The sequence below is a fragment of the Antrostomus carolinensis genome, unplaced genomic scaffold, assembly GCF_000700745.2.
Source record: "Antrostomus carolinensis isolate BGI_N321 unplaced genomic scaffold, ASM70074v2 scaffold9077, whole genome shotgun sequence".
In the NCBI taxonomy this organism is placed as follows: Eukaryota; Metazoa; Chordata; class Aves; order Caprimulgiformes; family Caprimulgidae; genus Antrostomus; species Antrostomus carolinensis.
This window is the reverse complement of record NW_010326587.1, coordinates 10,062-24,794: the sequence shown is the minus strand read 5'-3', so window position 1 is coordinate 24,794 and position 14,733 is coordinate 10,062. Positions and strand designations below refer to the sequence as shown.

Genomic DNA, 14,733 nt, shown 5'->3' with positions numbered 1-14,733 from the left:
TTTGCAGGCTGTTCTGGAGACTATTAGGAATTTGATGAACACAGACTGTGTGGTTCCTGACTGGCTGCATGACATCATTCTCGGATATGGAGACCCAAGTAGTGCACATTATTCAAAAATGCCAAATCAGATTGCAACTCTGGATTTTAATGACACGTTCCTGTCCATTGATCACTTAAAAGCCAGCTTTCCTGGATACAATATTAAAGTGACTGTTGATGATCCAGTTTTGCAAATACCCCCCTTCAGGTGATTGAAAAATTTAAAGTACTCCTGGTCTGGCATTCTTGCTGAAGTGCATTGTCAGGTGCAGTTGAGTTCAGTGGTTGAAGGGAGGTACTCTTTTAAGAAAGGATGTTAATATGTTAGTATTAAGATTTAGGTAGTTATATAACGGAAGTGACTGCTACAGTTAAGCTCAGGACCAGCTTCTGTTCTGTTCTTTACAAAAATGCATCAGAGCATTGCTTGTAGATCAGACTATTGAATATATGGGAAAAGCAACAGTATGAGACAGACAAAATCAAGACACTTGGTATTCACTTCTGCATTATGGCATCTAGCCTCCTCAAGTTCAACCTAAGGATTTTTAATTGCAGAGTTTCTGTACATGTCTCATTAAAGCGATCTAACAACAGCAATTTCAACATCAGTTAAAATTTGAGCTTTTGGAAACACTGTTCAATCACAATTAAGGAGTCTGAAATCCTATATTGCTTACTTACTTTTCAAAATGGTTTCTGAAATAGGATGCCTACCTTTGTGACCACTAAATGAGATTTACATGTTGTGTTTCAGTGGTGCTGTTCAGCATTTTTAGACTTGACAGTTCTGTCCCTCGTGGTGGACCTCTTTGGAGTGTGGCAACTGAGTTTCACAGTGCATAGTGTTGGAGAATAGTTTCTTCAGCTGGACTGAAGAAACTATATCATTTTCCGCTTATAAGTTAAGGAGAACTTAAATACTTTTCCTGAAGGAATAGATTTGACTGGTTAGGGAAAAGTTGGCTTTCCCCCCGCCGCAGTCAGCTCTTATCCTGGCTAAATTGAATCTTGAAAAGCAGGGAGGTAATTTTCCATGCATTATTTGAAACACTGCACGTAGAATATGTATGGAGAAGGCACTGGTTCTACCTAGTGATATGAAAATAGTCTGAAGGTGTCAAGATACCATGCACAATTTCCCTCAATGAACTAGGGTTCTTTTTCAGTTCATAGATTAAAATACAGGTATTCCTCTTGACGAAGAGCTATTCTTCCTCCTGCTGCATTTGTCTTGTAAAGAAACTAAGAGATTATTGCTGTTAAAGATGTCTGCCTTGTTGTCCCAAGATAATTGGATAGCCATTGGAATTCCTGCACTGTGATTTGTTTGTGAATTAAACTAGAGAAGCCTGCTAGTACATGATACAGAGGGCTATAAAATATTGAAATTGGAGGATAAAAGGCTTTGCATGTTGGAGCAGTTTAGAACACTGACGTATCTTGTGGGAGGAAAAAAAGTGTGCATCAGTTCTAGAACAAAATCAAGTTATAACTGCTGAATAGACAGTGCCAGTGGCTTTCTGTTATAACTTTACTCCTGTCCCTTCAATTTTCATTTATGAACTCCCTCCCCTCAGTGTTTTTCTAGCTGGCTCTCAACACTGCTCCTGGTTTTTCAACCTATGTAAAGAGCACTTTTGACATACTTTTTGTCAAATACGCTTTCTTAAAATAGTCTTCATCAATTTAGTTGTCATTACTTTTCCCTATCCTCATTAATACTTTGTCATCTGCAACTCTTGTTTCCCTCTTGTGTGAAAGTTTCTTAATGGTGACAAAAAAATTCTTTCTGTATAAACTTCTAAGACAGTTTGGTATCATAGTGAACATGTTGAAATGTAGCCTTAAATTATGTGTTACAGGATAACTTTCCCAATAAAGGGAGGTAAAGGAAAGAAAAGAAAAGAAGAAGACAGGAATGAAGAAAAACCGGAAGAAGCTAAAACACTTATTGTAGAACCTCATGTCATTCCAAACAGGGGACCATATCCCTATAATCAACCAAAACGGTAAAAAATGGATGAGAACTTACTTACAAATGGTAACCCATGCATAGCAGTTCATTTTCAGAAATACTTAAAAGTAATCTTGTTGATTATAAAGGAAACCTCATTTTGATTTCATTACCAAAAGAAGATTTGAATATGAGACTCTTTAATTTTACATTTATATAAAACTATTCTATTACCCTCTCCCTGTTAAAATTTCCCTTGAAGAACAATGAGAAATACTGTCTTTTAGTGTTGTGTCAGGCCTTCAGATATTAGGAGAATCACACCGAAATAATTTTACAGCATTCTCAGCAAATAATAGCTAAAGACAGACAGTCTTTTAGATGGAATGATTTTGTTGTCATGTGGACAATGTGATCTACTGTCTTGCTTAGAAATTGCAAGATTGTCATGTGTATAAAGAAGATAGTTGCAATGATGGTTTAATTTATATAAAAGTTTGCAAGCATGTGATTCTGGAGAAGCATGTAGCCAAGTAATTTAAATCAAACTTGTTAAAACAATTGCTTTTATCAAAACTTGGCAGAATCTGTCCATTCTCTGATCTTGTTTTGCTTTGTTACAGCAATACTATTCAGTTTACCCATACTCAGATTGAAGCTATACGTGCGGGAATGCAGCCTGGGCTGACTATGGTAAGAAAATTTTTAAGGATTTTATACTTACTTGATTCTGGCTTTAGGTATATTCAGTGCAATACCAGTAATGCTCATTTCTGTGGCCTTCCTGAGGTGACTTCTATTAATAATTTAAAAATATGAAAAATTAACATACAGAGGTTCAACATCTTCCCATCTTCACAAGGTCATATGGAAATACATTTGATCTCCGTATAGCTTTATCCTGTATTTCAGTGGCTGAAGACTTTCCACAACAACTGAATTTCAGTGGTTGGATTGCTAGTTTTTAGACTGTGAAGCTTTTGCCATGTCTGTAATTTTTGGCTGTTTTAAATTATTTGCATCAGTTCTAGTTTGATCTAACTCCTTTAAAGGAAATGAAAGTCACTGAATTGTGTTCAGGGAGTTTTTTTCTGCTGTCTTGTGAAATGTAATGTGCAATCCTTTATATCCTGCTGACTTCTAGAACTAAGAAATCACAAACCAAACCAAAGCTGTAGATTTGTTATGAAAATAGTTTCTGATCAGTGAATTTCTGCAAAGGTCTTTAAGGTTGCCACTCTTGATTAAACTTTGACTGCAAGAACCTGTCTTCCAGTAAAGTCCAGTCTATCCTGGCAGTGACTTGGTAATATTTGAATGACTTTTCTCTGATACTCTTAATTTCTTCTTGGTCTATATAGGCAATAATGCTAATTTTTAGATTTTTATATTGGTATTCATAATCTTCCTCCTCCCTTTCCTCCTTATGTTTTACCACTCCCTGTACTCTGTTGCTAGCACACAAAAGATACATGGCAAAGGAAAAAAAAGAACAGCAGTGGAATTGTGTGCCTCTCGTCCCTGCCTGACTAGCTGTGCTGAAATTATTAAATTAGTAGTGTCATAAAAGTGTATAAAAGTTACCTGAGCTCTTGGCAGTGTTTTTGAGTATGGTATGTTTTCTAGGAGAACACAGCAGAACTTTCTGGTTGCTGACAGAATATCAGTTTTAAGATCTATTTAGAAATTAAAGCTTTTTTTTTTTTTTAGTGCTGTTAAAATGACACAGTGATAGATACTTTAAATTTGGTTATTAAGCAGTGTAGTAAGGGTTTCTTTGGAATTATTTGAACTGCTAGGTTTTACATAATTTTTAATTTAAATTATATATATGTACAAAAATTACATAAATTTAATTTTTTTGTTTAAGAATACCCATGCCAGTGTATAGGAGTATTGTTTTCTTTCAGTAGTATTATCAACAGGAAAGAAAGTTGGGGAGTTAAAATCTTTATTACCATTTTGTAGTATATAATTAACACACAAAATCCTAGAGAGGAGATCTGTAAGTCACCTAGTTTTTGGTTTTGTCTTTTTTTTTAAATAGTATTGCATACTGTTGGTTAGTATAATTTGATATTTGTTGAACTATTAATAACCTTCCAATGCAATTGGATAATGCATTATAAACTCCCCATCTACCTCACTTCTGGAGGGCTTTAAAGAAGAAAAGTAACTTCCTGTGCCTGATACTCCATCAGATTTCCTAAATATTTTGAGAAGATAGTCATTACGTAATTTGAAATTTTCTATGAAAACTACATTTGTTGATTTTTTTTTTTAAGAGGTTAGATAATGAGAGTCTGTCAGGTCAAAAGGAAAAACAATCACAAAGTCAGCTTTTCACTCACTTTTTTGCAGGGACAGAAGGCAGACTGAGCCGATAGAACTTATGCTTTATTTTCTGTCATTATGTAAGGTATTTCTGTTACATATTTTTGAGAAGTACAGCTGTACTTGCTTTTGAATCCAGTTATCAGTGAGATTCTGTAAATAAAGCAAGTGTGATTTCATAGCAATTTGTAATTTTATGTGTAGATACGTATGAAACCTCCTATCCTGTGCTTCTTAATGCTGAACAAATTACTTGGAGATACTTTATAATACTTGAATACCTTTAAAATGTCTCAGATGTCAATTTTTGAGTGGCGCTGTTATAATTGAGCCTATAAAAACATTAACTGTCCTTATTACTTCTATATCATCAATTGTCAATTTTTGAGTAAATAAAAAGATTGGACCCTTTCTTTCTGCCTCAACCTTATTCCTTTTCAGTGCACTGGAACAGGTTGCCCAAAGAAGTTGTGGATGCCCCCTCCCTGGAAGTGTTTAAGGCCAGGCTGGATGAGGCTTTGAGCAACCTGATCTAGTGGAAGGTGTCCCTGCCCATGGCAGGGGGGTTGGAACTAGATGATCTTTAAGGTCCCTTCCAACCCAAACCATTCTATGATTCACTGTTTCCATTATGTTTAGCCTGTCCTGAAACTCAGTAGCCTTTCTTCTGAGGTCTGTTTTCAAAGGCTTCAAAACAGAATAGTGTTTCATATGTTGTATTACCATATTCCTCTTAGGCAGGAATTGGCCTAACTAATCTGAATTAGTCTTTCTTGATATATTGTATTTGTTCTTGAAATTCACAAAAGCCAACAAGTAATTGCTGGATTACCGTATTCCTCTTAGGCAGGAATCTGCCTCAGCATTGGCCTGAGTCTTTCATGGTGTCTGTGCAAGTTCTTAAAATTCACTGAAGCCAGCAAGCAATTGTACATGAAACAGAAGATTTTTTTTGTTATTGATAATGTATGATGTCAGATAATGTATGATGTCAGTGTCTTGTGAGATTGTTCTGCTTTATTCCCAACTGGATATATTTCTGTATTGTGCAATATTCTGATAAATTATGTGTTGATTTTTATTTGGCTTTATTTTGTTTGTTTTTAGGTAGTGGGTCCACCTGGTACTGGAAAAACTGATGTAGCAGTCCAGATAATATCCAATCTTTATCATAATTTCCCAGAACAGCGAACTCTTATAGTTACCCACTCTAATCAGGTAAAGTGTCAGTCATCAAGAACAGCAGATACTGTGATCAGTAGGTTTGGGATTGCAGTTGTCTCTTAACAATGAAAACTTGAGTTGGCTTCTGTGCAGTTTTGCCAGTTTTGTAATGTGAAATTAAATTTTTCAATTTCAGATTTGTAGTTTCAAGGTGTTTATCAGGATTTTTCAATATATTTAACTGGTTGGGAGTAGAAATTAGGAAGTATTTTGAAAAAGTGTCTGTGCAGTTCTTACAGTTGCATGTTCATTCTGCATGCATGCCAGACTTTTGCTAATTTTCTCAGACACTGGTTCCTCTGTGCTTCATGCTTCTAAGGGAAGACATGAAAGGTATCATGGTCTCTTCATCTGAATGCTTGCTTCCCATTAATTAAGGATGGAATCTAGCTGTTAATTCTCAAGCATATATAAAATAATAATAACAATGATAAGTCTTAAAGATTCTTACTCTAAATCTGCATGTGGTTTGGAAGGATTTGTTTGGAAAACAGGGTCATCAATTTCCTGATGTCCCTAATAAACCTATCCTATCTCAGTTATGAGCTATTTCAACTCAATATACCACTTCGAAAACATTTTGTCTTTGTCCATCAAAGCAGGATCAAGCACTTACGCTGTTGATCAAAGAATGTGGCTTCATCTTGGTGAGGAGTTACAACCTGAAATAATACTGTCAAGTCTACAGTGGCTTGCAGGAGAGTAAAAAGTAGTGAAATTGAGAGAAAGGGTTGAGACCATGTCCATTGGGGAGAAAAGAAGGGAAATTTGAGGCAGGTAGGAGACTCTTACCAGACAAGACTTACATAAGAACATTAACTTGAAATTGAACTTCAGGAAATAAACTGTATTTCAACAGGGTTCATTGAACCATTGAACCCTGTACCTCGATGCTCTACTTTACACTTTTGCATGATTTCCAGCTGACTTGAGTACAAGAGGAGGTTGCTCATGTTTATTCTTAGTTTCATAACTTAGTGATCCAGTGCTTACAGACTTACTCCTTTGAAATACACTGAACTGAACAATTGATACTAAGCTGTTAGAGAATTGAAGAGTTTAAGACAGGAGACATGGCACACCTTGAAGTTTAGTTCAGAAAAATTCATTTATCCATATGGAATATAGTCACAGCATCTGCCAGTCAATACCAGATCACACTCTTCTAATGTACAGCAAAAGTTCAGTGGTTTAAAGTAATCTAACAAAATCAGTGTTTGCTAAGCGTGCTTCTTGAGACAGTTCTATAAACTGATAGCTTTATCAACTAAATTAACTGGGTGATTGAATCAAATTTTAAATTTGTTTTAAAATTTTAAAATCAAATTTAATTGTTGTATACAGTATGCAAATACGAGAGCTTTAGTAGGCTAATTTCCCTATTGTCAGGATTAAGAGCTTTAGTTTCAGTATTAACTTAATGTTTGCTTTGGCTTCCATTTATACCAAAACAGGCATAATATCCTAGCTGGTTTACCAGTAATTCTTCAGTTTTCCCCTGTAGGAGCCTCTGAACATGTAAAAGTTACCTTTTCTCCTGTTCTTGTCAATCTTTAGGCCTTGAACCAGCTGTTTGAAAAAATCATGGCTCTAGACATTGATGAGCGCCACCTCCTGCGTCTGGGTCATGGAGAGGAGGAATTGGAGACAGAGAAAGATTTCAGCAGGTGAGAAAGGAGGTGCTAATGATGAACGTGCTTGCATAAACTTCATAGCAAGATGTACGTGTTGAATCCATTCTAACTCCTTTGTAAATGAGCTAGGAGCTGAACTTGACAAGTTGAACCTTTCTCATGTTCTTGAATCCCAGTAATGCAGAGTGCACTTGTTTTCAGTAAAGGGTTAAGTAATTTTGGTTCTTATTCAGTAAAGAAACTGTGTTCTCGTGAGAATCCAAAGGCCGAATGGGCAGTTGCTTGTTCACAGACTCAACTGCTTGAATAATAGTAGTTCATTATATTCTAGGCGCATATGTGTTTTATAGAATTGATCTGTTTTGTGAGAGAAAGTTGAATAATAAAGGTAGGTTTTTACAGTCAGGAATTTTTTGTGCAAATTTGGTATCACTTCTACTGGCATGGTGAATATTGCATACATAAATAGAAACATGGAATTAAGCTTTCTGCTTTTAGTTCTTTAGAATATTGCTTGATTACAAAGTTGCTTATTTCGTCAGTTCACATTTTGAAGAATACATACATAAGGAAAGCTATCAAGTTTATATCAGCACAAAGACTTAGGAACCTGTTCTTGTAAATATTTGTGTGTTCGTTAGATGTTAGTCCAGTTGACGTCAGTAGGATTATACACATTCATAAATGTAAGCGGGGGTATAAGGGTCATGCACTGGAAATAACTGAAGTGTCCAGTACTGGATTATTATAGCAATACTTTGACTTCAAAAGCTGTTTTAAAAATTATATATAGTCACTAGAAGTTACCCACATATGCATAGTTGAGTTCCATTTAGCGAAATAAATACCTTGTGATGTTTTTTAAATTTTAATGCTTTGCCATTTTCAAATGTCACATTATTCCAGAAATTCGATAGTCCAAATCTTAGTGAAATGTTGCCATGGCAGATATTTATTTAGTAATAACCATGGTTTAGTGCTCATCATTAAAAGGAGCTTTCTTTGAGACAATCTACATTGTCTGTTTTCATTCTTTTTCAGGGTAACTCCAGACCTACAGGACTTCACTACAAAGTCCTATAGGCCTGGCAGTTTGGGAGGGTGGGATAAGGGTAGTGGAATATATTTGAAGGTCAGCTGCACTACTATAGAGGAGAAGTTTATTTCCTGTATGCCTTTTCATAGAATCATAGAATGGTTTGGATTGGAAGGGACCTTAAAGATCATCTAGTTCCAATCCCCCTGCCATCAGCCTTTTGTTTGTTTTTAAGTTGCTTCAGAGTTCCTGGTTTTTCTGTGAGACTGCTTTAGAGGACACAATACTGCTTAAGGAATTTCTACTGCTTGGCAAGTTCCTTTTTTGCTCCCTCTGCAGGCACAGTAAAGCGGGACAGGTCATATAGGAACATAAGGTGGAGCAGAGCCGATTAAACTGGTACTGTCACTTAAACACAGAGGGAGTCACAGCTAAAGGACATTTTTGTAGCAATGAACAAATATATAGAAAAGGGCATATGACTTGTGAGAAATAAGAGGACATTGGAAGATTGAGGGGGAAAAAAAGCCCAACTGATTGAAGTCACTTATAACGGATTAGTTTTGCTGAAGAAGAAAAAACAGTATTCCAAAGATCTTAACTGTCATAGTTCCTGAGGAACTTGTTTTTTCCAGTTGTGAACAATATCATATTCAGTTTTGTCTTAGTAAATTCAAATCTCCAGCTTTAACTAGTCTCACCCTTCTAAATAAGACAATAGAACCCATTGTGATTACCAGGGTTTGTTGTTTTGTTGGATTTTTTCTGTGCAGAAAGCATATTTTATTAATAATAACTTTAATAAGAACGTGAAATTTAACCTTTATTCACATTTGAGCTTTTAACTACATATGCATTTTTGAAAGAAAGTATCCTGTTCCTCTCAATTCTTCAGTCTCACCCATTTATACAGCTTTTTAGTTTTTTCTTTTTTAGAAAATGAGATACATTGATTTTTCTTCTTGTACTGCTTCTGGGAGGAGGGGAGTGCATGGATTAAGGAAATCGATTTATAAAGGAAAAAAAATTGGGCTTTAATTAGGTAAGAGGAGAAAGAATGGAAGGAGTAGGTTACAAACTAATCAGTCATAAAAGTTACTCAACAGGCAGCTGTGAGTACAGGACCTCCTTGGGTGGATGCAGACCTGTCTGTTATGGTGGGCTACGCATTATTGCAAGACCTTTTGTATATTGCCAGAGAAAGTCAGCATTATCTTACTGAAACTTCACATAGAGGTTCCCTTTATGATGGTCTGCAGACTTGTATGACTTGCTTGTGTTTCTGTAACATGTAGTGTACCATAGTTTCTGAACAGTATACTGGAAGTAAGGCTTTTCTGCTTTGCAGGTACGTTACGAGAACATTTTACTAACACTGAGAAATCTTTTGTTGAAGTGATAGGATAAAAGGAGTTTTTTCTACAGTAGTGGCTCTTGGATGGCTTTGTAAGTTATTAGTGCTCAAATGCTAGAAATAGTGTGTAGCAAATTCTTGCTTTTTGGAACCTGTTAAGTTGTGGTTTGGTTTTTTTTCTTTTTTTTTTTGCCAGGAGTGTTGTTTTCTTGATGATCTCTCGTTGTGATACTTAGATAAACTAGTTTTGAATTAAGTACAATTAAATAAAAATTATGGTATATTTAATCCCTTTTGTAGGTATGGAAGAGTTAATTATGTGCTGGCTCGAAGACTTGAACTTCTACGAGAAGTTGGGCGATTGCAAGAGAGTCTTGGAGTCCCAGGAGATGTTTCTTACACTTGTGAAACAGCTGGCCACTTTTTCTTATACCAAGTAAGGACTGAAATACTTCTACTGAGATTTTATGACCTCAGTGTGTTACGAAACACTTAGTAAAAATTGGAGTGAATTTTTCAGAATTAAGTCTAAAATAAAATGTATTTTCTTTGGTGGCTCAAAACACAATAACAGCTCAAGCTATAATTGCAACATTGCTTACTTGTATTGCTATTGTTTTAAATCCTGCCTGATGACTTGCCAGTTGGAAGGCTAGCAGTGCTGCTTTTCCTGACCGCTGGCAGAGATTCCAACTTGAAGTTTCACCTTCAGAGAGGAAAAATCTGTGGACTGCTTTACATTTTGGACAAGCATTAGAGCAGCTACTTGATGATCCTGCTAGAAAGCTTTTATGGTGTGAAATTGGATGCATAGTACACAAAATGATTAATTTCTGTATATTGTGTATCCCTCATTTCTCTTCCATGTATTTTTGAGTTATATGGTCTACCTTAACAATTAGTGTGGTTAGGCAGACTTGTAGAATAGTTCTTAGGATCAAATGCATACAGTGTATATGTTTTTACAGAAGTTACTCTGGGCCAGCTGTAATGTGCGCCTAAATATTAAATGGTTGTTAGATGTTGGAGAGTCCTAGGAGCTCTGCTAGAGCTCATCTTGTGGTTCAGTTTCCTCCCAAAGGAATCCAACTTGGTATTTAAGCCAAAGTACTGTAAGTGAAGGTAATCAAGAGATTTACTGCTGTCTTGGGTTTATGTGGCAAGGTTTTGGTAGTGGGAGGCTGCAGGAATGACCTATGTGAGTTGAGGCCAGGAGCTGCTCTGTGCTGGACACAGCCAACTCCAATGGACCCACCACTGGCCAAAGCTGAGCCCATCAGCAGCACTGGTGGTGCCTCTGTGAAAAAATCTTTGAGAAAAGGTCAAAAAACACCGTGGAACAGCTCGGGCAGAGAGGGGAGTATGAGAGACAATCCCACACACCAGGTCAGAAGGAAAAGGGAGGGGCAGGAGGTGCTTCAGGCACCAGAGCAGAGATTCCCCCATAGCTTGTGCAGAGGACTACAATGAAGCAGGTTGTTCCCCTGCAGCCTGTGGAGGACTGTGTCAGTGCAGATGTCCACACTGCAGCCCATGGAGGACCTCATGATGGATCAGGTGGATATGCCCTGAAGGAAGCTGGAGCCTGTGGAAAGCCTATACTGAAGCAGGGCAGAAGTAGGAGGAGGAAGGGATGGCAGACACGGTGTTATGAACTTGAATGACAAGTCCCATTCCTCATGCACTGCTCAGAGTGGGGAGGAGGTGGAAGAGTTGGGAATGAAGGAGTGAAGTTGAACCTGGGAATAAGGAGGGGGTGGAGAAGAAAGGTGATTTTGATTTTTGTCTTTGTTTCTCACCATCCTGCTTTTTTTTTAGTCTTCAGTAAACTAATTTTCATCAAGTCTGTTTTGCTTGTGATAGTACTTGTTAAGTGATCTCCCAGTCTTTATCTCAACCCATAAGCTTTTCCTTTATATTTTCTCCCTCTGTCCTGTGGTGGAGGGGCAGTGAGAGATGCTGTGTGGGAGTCTGGCAGCCAGCCAAGGTCAACCCACCACAGCTTCAAAAATGTCATCCTGATACAAAGTCAAATGCTAATTTAGACTTACCTTGCTTTTGTGGTAACATTTTTTTTAAATACTGTGGATGCAAGACTGCACCTTACCAATGACTTCATGATATAAACATGTCAGTATGACACTTTTGTTTGCCATAGGTAATGTCTCGTTGGGAGGAGTATATCAGCAAAGTGAAAGTTAAAGGTGGAAAATTGCCAGATGTTACCGATGTCTCCAGTTTCTTTCCTTTTCACCAGTATTTTGCAAATGCTCCTCAACCAATTTTCAAAGGCAAATCCTATGAAGAAGATATGGAAATTGCTGAAGGGTGTTTCAGACATATTAAAAAAATATTCACTCAACTTGAGGTAAGACATGTAACTGTTACAGGCAAGTGGATCTGGCTAATCCTGTAAAAAAACTTTACACAGTTCCAGAATTCTCCTTTGCCCTACATCATAGAAGGAGTATATACCTCTAGGCAGCTTCATTAGCTTGCAGGGCATTCAGGTGAGAATTCCTACCTGTGAGGAATATAGACATGTTTCACAGTAGGGACAAGGGTCTAATCTGTTTTACTTTGGTCTTAGGAAGCAGCCATTCTGCGTGTTCTGTTTTCACTGATTAGGTTACTAGGGTTGATGCACCTATCGCTGATCCTCACAAGGTCTTTGCATTTACAGTGAATTGTCTTTAATCAGATAACCTAGAAGTAACTTAAACAGCTTATCTTCTATTTTTCCCAGAATTGTTAGAAAGGCTTTTAAAAGTTAGGGTAAAGGTGATCTGGGTATCATTTAGTCATATTAATTGTATTAGTCTTTTTAATACTGAATTTGATGTGATGTTATGATGCAGGAAAGTAGGAAACAAGGAGATACAGTAAAACAGAACTTTAGGGCATTCCGAGAAGGTTCGTCAGAATAAATTTGCAGGCAGTTATTCAATTGATATATGCACACATGTTGCAGAATTCTTGGATGTGTTTTTAAAAGATTATTTTTTTAAATACTTTGTTTCCAGGTCTAGCATAAGAAGTTATTTGGATGGGAATGTTAACAGTAGATACCTTCATGACTCACTTGCCTAATTATGTGAAGAATGTGGCCAAATTGTTTGAGTTAATACATTTTATAAGCAATAACTTTTTTTTGTATTCTGACTTCTGAGATTTTCTTTTCTCCTCCATAGGAATTCAGAGCATTTGAACTTCTCCGCAGTGGCCTGGATAGATCCAAATACCTGTTGGTGAAAGAAGCAAAAATCATTGCCATGACTTGTACTCATGCTGCTCTGAAACGACATGACCTGGTTGAATTATGTTTCAAAGTAATGATTATACTACCATTACTACATTAATAGTTTTTTGGGTTTAGGTGCTTTTTTTTCCTCCCTTTTATAAACTTTTATATCTATCCTAAATCTGAGCAACTAGATTATTTTGAGTTGCATTTTTTTACCAGTATGTTTTGAATTGTAATTTTACTGAAGAAAAATTTAACTTCTGTAAGTAAAAGATGAAGTCACTTTAGTGTATACAGAAATGCTTTAATAGTGTATGTCTATCAAAAAAGTTAGTTTTGCTATATTAGATGATTAACTGCAGTGATATGATTAAGTAATAAAATAAAGGCAGATTTGGGGGGAAAAAAACCCAAAACCATGGCCTTTGTAACTCTGTTTACCTAAAAAATGACCAATTTGAGGAAAAAGGACTATGATGCAATGCTGTTTTCACTCTGCAGTTGTAACCATAGGTGTTAATTTAGTACAGACTTACATCTGACAAAAACAAAACAAAAGCACACCACCAATAATTCTTTCAGTATTATTTTTCTCAGGTAATGCACTGTATAGCATCACAAAAGTGCTCCTTTTCTGCTTCATTACAAAGATACCAGATTATTTTGCTCCACTGCAGAAAGCATTTTCCTTGTGGATGGGTTATGTCATATAGGAGGTGTGTTATCTAGTTCAGTCATGATTTCCTTCTAGGTATAAGTCCTGATTGGTATAGATAGATCTGCCATTGATGTAGTAGGATTTCACTCTGACATTGATGTTAATAATACTGCTATTTTGCCTGTATGGTAAAATCCTGCTCTAACTATCCCATCAAAAACTAAATGAGTAGTTGATGCTTTTTTTTGGTAGGCTGAATAACAGCATTACTTTTTATTACTTGGTTGATGGACATCTCTACTTTTTCTTTCCCAGTATGACAACATCTTAATGGAAGAGTCTGCTCAGATTCTGGAGATAGAAACCTTCATACCTCTCCTATTGCAGGTTAGACCTGAATTATAAAACACACTACAAAAAATGATAAATAAAAGTCTGTGTTGAACAATATAGAATATTAAAAGGAAAATATCTTCTGCAGAAGTAACCTAGAACTGATATCTGCCATTTGAGTGGGCAGTAAGAACTTTCATTGTTCTACATTAATTGCTGGGGTTTTTTTGTTTTTTTAAAAAAATATTATGGAGCAAGCTAATGGGCTCTAAGTATGTTGCTTTTATTGACTATATAGTATTAACAGACTTTCATTTTGAAAATAAAAAAGCAAAGATACTTATGTAAACTAGGTCCTGGCTTTGTTACTTTTATTCTTTCTTATTTAATAGTTGTTATTGCTAATTTTAAAAATTGATAAAATTATTACTTCTTATGAAATAATTATTTTATTTACCAAGAATGTAAAGCTTACACAATTGCTCTGTGTCATCCTGTGTGCTCCTCGTGTTTGGTCAGTTTCAGTCAAAATTAACAGAGATAGATGCCAAGAACCTACAACTTTCAGGAAAACTGGAACCAAGTAGAGAGGAGACACTCTAACTGATGTTACAAGTCCATAGAGAAAAGAAATGGTCACTGGTTCTACTTCTACTTTCGCCCAATAATTATGCACCTTTTGTCTAGCTCATTGGTAAATGTTAAGCCTGGAATCAGCTGCATCTTGTGCTATGTTTGGCAAAGCAACAGTTGGTAGATAAGGGAATGCAGACATGATACAGCTGAGTGGAAGTCTTGCAGCTGGAGAGGTACTGCTAACCCAGGGAAGGAGAGAAGGAAAATGAGGCTAATGTGTCACAGGGGAGATCGATAGCAATAGCTCTGTAATGCAAGGGATTGTTGTAATAGAGGGCTAAC

At 36.4% G+C, this 14,733-nt stretch overlaps 1 protein-coding gene across 1 annotated transcript in view; it reads left to right on the top strand.

Moving 5' to 3' along the window:
* AQR (aquarius intron-binding spliceosomal factor) overlaps window positions 1–14,733 on the top strand; it is a gene marked incomplete at both ends in the record, with an annotated part of 45,603 nt that overhangs the window by 22,101 nt on the left and 8,769 nt on the right. The window contains 9 exons of the mRNA XM_010171621.1: window positions 8–249; window positions 1,907–2,053; window positions 2,622–2,691; window positions 5,440–5,550; window positions 7,114–7,223; window positions 9,881–10,016; window positions 11,739–11,948; window positions 12,772–12,909; window positions 13,798–13,869. Of these exons, the coding sequence (XP_010169923.1) occupies window positions 8–249; window positions 1,907–2,053; window positions 2,622–2,691; window positions 5,440–5,550; window positions 7,114–7,223; window positions 9,881–10,016; window positions 11,739–11,948; window positions 12,772–12,909; window positions 13,798–13,869 (1,236 nt within the window). The remainder of the gene's footprint in view (window positions 1–7; window positions 250–1,906; window positions 2,054–2,621; window positions 2,692–5,439; window positions 5,551–7,113; window positions 7,224–9,880; window positions 10,017–11,738; window positions 11,949–12,771; window positions 12,910–13,797; window positions 13,870–14,733) is intronic.